Source organism: Poecilia formosa, unplaced genomic scaffold (genome assembly GCF_000485575.1).
Source record: "Poecilia formosa unplaced genomic scaffold, Poecilia_formosa-5.1.2 Scaffold1, whole genome shotgun sequence".
NCBI lineage: Eukaryota > Metazoa > Chordata > Actinopteri > Cyprinodontiformes > Poeciliidae > Poecilia > Poecilia formosa.
The window spans coordinates 4,325,864-4,331,517 of record NW_006799940.1 but is presented as its reverse complement, the minus strand read 5'-3'; the positions used below and the strand labels follow the sequence as shown (position 1 = coordinate 4,331,517).

Genomic DNA, 5,654 nt, shown 5'->3' with positions numbered 1-5,654 from the left:
CATGATGAGGGGATATGAGTGTGAAAACATTTCTCAGTCGCGCCTGCTGCTAGCATGTGCTTGTTCTATATGAAAATCAGCGGTTTCCTTTTTGATTTCCAATTTTAACTTCCAATGATTCACTTTCTGCTAAAAAGGCCCCCTGGCAGTTGAAGAAAAATCCACAGAAAAGCCGCACCGGGCTATCAGCCGCATGGTTCAAAGTGTGGGAAAAAAGTAGCGGCTTATAGTCCGAAAAATACGGTACATTATGACATTGCCAGATGCACTTATGTCTAATCTTTCTTGAATGAACAATTATTAAAATGTCTTTAAGAAAATTGATGGCAATCCCACTAAAAATGTTAAGCAGTGTTATTGTGCCATTTTTGTGCACACATATTGATCATGTCAGTGTATCAATTCTTGAAAAGAATCCATATAGCTTCAACTATATGCATATATTTATTTGTTTATAGGAATCTTTTTTTGTGTGATTCACCAGTCAAATAGTCACTGAAACTAACCAATGTTTCCCGTTTTGACTCTGACAAGTAATTCACTGGGCAACCACTGAATAAAATGTTCTTAATATAAAAAAGAAAATAGTTAACCAGCACATATTTGTGAACTTACTCCAAATTCAGCTGCTTTAAAATAACAAATCAACTCATCAGTCTACCTACAATCAGGCCTCTTAAGTCCTCATCGATTGCGTTTTTTCTCTTCTCCTTCTTCTTTCTGTTCATTTTTCCTGTGGAAAGATTGTTAATTTACTGATTTAATGACCCTAATGTCACAAAAAAAAAAAAAAAACTCTGCAAAAATGTACAGACTTTGCTTGAATCATGCCGTGACATGTCGGGCATTGCAGTATCCCTGCTGTGCCAGCTAACTGTTAAAGTGACTGTTCTATTTGTGTGGCAAAGTCAACATCATTCAGACTTGTCAGTGTAGGAGTTGAGGCATTTCAAAACTGTGAAATATTTCCTTTTAAAAATGGCACCTGTCAGGATAATTTAGAAATCTGGGGCATGAAGCATAAAAATGCTGCATTCAACTTTAATCACAATAAAATACATATTCCACACAACTCCTCGTTGTTGGTTTTTTTTTTCATGTTTCTTTTTACTGATGATTTTGTTGGAGCACAGTCATGTGTTTTGGGATTTCTCCACCTCCCGATTTTTGCTTCTTTCATCAGCAGAAAGATGGCAACATGGAACAAACCCTGGAGGAAGAGGAACATTTGAAGCCCCTAAAACCTGCTTAACAAAAAGTCAGGCAAATGATGCAGCTGCTTCAAAAACTCTTGTGCATTTTTCATCTGATTTCACCCTACACTGACACAGAAACAATAACCACGTTGATGTAAATCACGGGTGATAAACAACATATAAGAGTCCTTGAGGGCTTGCATCTCCAAATCCATGCTTCCAGCAACTCCAGTGAAATGTACATAATTAAATCACAAGCTCACAGTACAATCAGATTTTTCTTTTTTGTTATGCTTATACAGTTATCATGATGTATTTGACTTTTTTTTTTATTTTCTCCTGAACAAGCTGCCTCACATGGGAAAAAAAAAAGCTACAGACCAATCTACAGTATAAGTGAAATTTAGTTGTATGGGAGTGTTAAATCACAGCCAGTATGTGTTTGTGGATTTTGCTCAGACTTGATGGCTACTGTAGTAGGTGGGTGTGAGCTCACAATGTGCTTCATGTATGGGTCCAATTTGGGTTTACTAGATGAACCTCATTTCAGCAAAACCAGAAGGAGATCCTAAAAATGTCCCTGTGGGGTCTCACATACATTCAAAATAGATGAAGTGGATAAATATGGGTAATCTTTGTACTCGGATTTGAGTTACATCAAATAAGAGCAAACATACAACGTATAACCTGCATACATTCCCATGTAGGGCCTATTTTCAACCCTTGCCCTATCAAAATGGCCCCCATTTCTTAAATATTGGCACTCACTCATGACATGACTAAGAGAGAAAAACTGACTGCTGGAACAGAACAGCTAAACAAACATAAACCCACTGCTATCTATCAAAGGACTGGCATATAGGCAAATAACATGGGGGCATTTAGCACAGCTGAGGCCCATTTTAAACCACATAGTTTACTGGCATTATGTGTAAATGTTAACTTTGATAAGATGCAGCGGCTTTTCAAAGAAAAACCTTCTTTAAATAGGGACTTACTGAAAAAGGCAAAGTTACATTTTCTTTTCACAGTGAATCAACCGCAACTGAGCAAAAGCTTCGATATTTTTGGCCACATATGTAAATGGCAGCTGGCATGACATGCCGGCATAGGGAAAACCTTTCAGGAAACATGGATTCCCTGCAATAGGCAAAGTACAGGCAAATAACATGGGGCAATTATTCAAGCTGCGGCAAAACACATGTGGGGAATAATTTCAGCCCATTTCCTACAGCCTTATGCATATGCATAATGAGTCCAATGTGTAAATGTTTACTTTCATATTTCCAACATGAAAACAAATGTAATAATAATATGACTCAGCAAAAACACATTGACTTTGAAAAGGCCTTGTAAATATTACTTTTCCCAACACCTTTGGTCCCACATGGAAATTTTTGCTGCCAGGACAGAAAAAACGGCCATAACCCCTCAGTTGCAAATAATGTTGTCGTTGAACCTAATGTGACCTGCATACTTACTGGGACCCCCTTTATCAGGTAATATTCTAACTATTTAGGCAGCATACATAAATGTTGGCTGAAGTAAGATGCCTATATGGCTGTTCAAATGGCGGCCATATGCAAATCTGGGTTCACTGTGAGTTTATCAAGTCCAAAGCTAATGCATTTTTCTGTTTAATCTTATTTTGAGAGCGGGGATGTTTTCAAATCCTTAACCAATCTCCCTTACATTTATAGAACTTCAAAAAAATAGTGATTAGATCATCTTGTGGAGATTTTTTTTTTTTCTTATCAGATAAGACAGTTTTTTTTTTTTTTCCAAATTCATGAGATGAAATATTCTGAGGCTTCTGCTGTGCTCTCAAAGCTAGTCTCCATGCTCGGGGTCTGCATACTCGGCCCTCCCCTGCTGGTGTCCTTCAGCAGAGGTAGGAACGTATCGCTGTGACAGGAGCTCATGGAGGAGTCCCAAACCCGGGTACCGCAAACATGTTCATGATGCTCGGGCGCAGCCCTCAGTTCGCCTTCAGTGTTGCGCAGCGCCATCAGTTCAATCTCATGCTTGGCTGCGGTCTCCAGCACCTGTTGCTTGTTGTAAAACAGCACAAAGTTGTTAATGATGGGGTGTATGGGCAGCGCTATGGCGATGACCCCGCACAGAAAGCTGATGGCCGCGTTACACCGGCCTAAAGTGGTCTTAGGGTACACGTCCCCGTAGCCCACAGTGGTCATGGTGATCACAGCCCACCAGAACGACTGCGGGATGCTGGTAAATAGCGTGTCCGGGTGGTTCTGCTCCATGGTGTAGCCCAGCGCTGAGAAGAGGAACACCCCCACCCCCATGTACATGAGGAGCAGACCCAGCTCTTTCAGGCTGCTCTTCAGCGCAGATGTGAGCGTCTGGAGACCGGACGAATGGCGCGCCAGCTTGAAGATGCGCGCAATGCGCATTATGCGCAAAGCCTGCACCGCCTGCTGCACGTTGGCCAGCTCCATCACTCCGGCGCCGAAGGAGGTCAGAATCAGCACCACGAAGAAGGGCATGATCGCCATGAAGTCGATGATGTTCATGAAGGACAAGACGAATTTGAGCTTGTTTGGAGAGGAGATCAGACGCAGGAGGTATTCGATGGTGAACCAACCGATGCACACCGTCTCGATGACCTCCAGAGTCGGGTGCTCAGTGAGGTTGCCTTCGGAGTCCTCCACCTGAAGCTCGGGGATTGTCCCGACGCACATCACCACGGAGGAGACGAGGATGAAGATGAAAGAAAGTATGGCAATGACGTGCGCAGGCACTGAGGACTCCGGCTTCTCCATCAGCCTCCAGAGCGACGCCTGGAAGCGCTGGCAGCCTCCTGCCGACGGGTCTCCCTCTCTGTCCACCAAGATAGTTCTCACTCTCTCTGCGATCTCCGCAAGTTCATCCTGGACCTCTTTAAGGTGGCTTTTGCAGCATTCATCCAGAAAATCTGCGCCGATTTTCCAGAAGTCCATCTCCTTCATGAAACAAATCGGGCAGATGCCCCTTTTCATGTGTACCTCTCCGTAATAATACAGCTCCACTATACACTTGAATGCCTCGGGGTCCCTGTCAAAATAAAATTCCCCGGTGTCTGGGTCATAATCGTCACACAATGAGGATATCTCTTCGGGAGACTTCAGAGAACAGTCCACCAGCTCTGCCAGTCGAGTCTCCGGGAACCGATTCAACACGTCGCCATACAACACCTGTTTCACTCCGCCGATGTTCACCACGATCTCCGCCTCTTCACTCGCTTCAGAGCCGTTGCAGTCCGCGTACCGACTTCTCTGGATTCCCCACATTATTCCGAAGATTGCCCCGCTTCGAAACTGAATGAGATCTCCACAGAAAAATGTCACCAGGCGCCCTGGCGCGCTTTGTGTAGCCGCTAGATTCCTCTAGATTAAATGTATATGTGTATATATTAGTTATGAAAGAGAAAATCTGTTTTCTTCGACCTGACTGCAGCATGAAGTCCTGTCAGTTCCATGCAGCCTTGTTTGGCAGACAACAGTGCGCCTGTGCGCGCTGCAAAAGTTGGCATTGAAGTGCGCCTGTTGTCAATTCAGAGTGATTGAAATCCAAACTTCCGGCCGGGATTTCAAAAATAAAACACTCAAAAGATAAAGAAGGGTTCTCTGGCTCTCCTAACTTGTGAAATTCCAAGACATAATCCAAACTTTAAAGCCAAAATAATTACTTTCTATATCGAAATTTGGACTTCTCTTTTCTCAAACTTATCACTTTTAACATTGAAATTATAAACATTTGAAGTCGACTCAGAAGTCGACATGTCCACCCACCCACATTTATTTCTAAAGCTGATTTCTCAACTTCCGGTTGTGACACGATTGCTGCGTGTTTTGCTGTTTACTGTCCGGACGCGGCGCAGTGCAGCCAGGCGCTGCGGATCGCAATTTTCCGCGCTTCATGGGAAGCATTGTGAGGTGTTAGCTTGACGAAATTGCAGATGAGAACTGCAGCTTTCCATCGCAACACGAGAGCAACCTGTTGAGATGAAATATCCACAAGACTTTCTCTGTCAGACCAAAATGTGGCGGTCCTGTCATCCATACTGGGTTCTTCATCATGAAACTCTAACTGAAAGCTTCTCAGCAACAGTTTTAACAGCACTATGAAGATGAAGAGCTTTTACAGTAGGGATATTTTTTTTTTACCAGTAACGCAGACCAGTGAGTCATTTGGCCTTTAACACGATAAAGATGAACTGACAGCTGATCTGATAAATTAATGTAAAGCTCATAAGAAGGACGTGAGTGAATGGATGAATCATTTATTTCAGACAAATAACACGAATAACAAACACAAATACCACACACACACACACATACACATGCTATGAATAATACATTTGTGACTGTGTCTGAGAAAAGAACGGATTACAGTGGTTACAAAAATAGTGACAAATAAGTATTTATTTATTTATTTATTTATTTATTTATTTATTTA

General features: G+C 42.4%; 1 protein-coding gene across 1 annotated transcript; it reads right to left on the bottom strand.

Annotated features, from left to right (window-relative positions):
* Window positions 1-471: 471 nt before the first annotated feature.
* Window positions 472-5,625, bottom strand: LOC103134192 (potassium voltage-gated channel subfamily F member 1-like). Its single transcript, XM_016668933.1, has one exon. It carries the CDS (start codon window positions 4,484-4,486, stop codon window positions 2,984-2,986), a length of 1,503 nt encoding a protein of 500 aa, XP_016524419.1. The 5' UTR covers window positions 4,487-5,625; the 3' UTR covers window positions 472-2,983.
* Window positions 5,626-5,654: the final 29 nt, after the last annotated feature.

Coding starts and splice junctions, on each gene's coding strand:
- LOC103134192 (XM_016668933.1), bottom strand. CDS start 4,486: ATGTGGGGAATCCAGAGAAGTCGGTACGCGGACTGCAACGGCTCTGAA.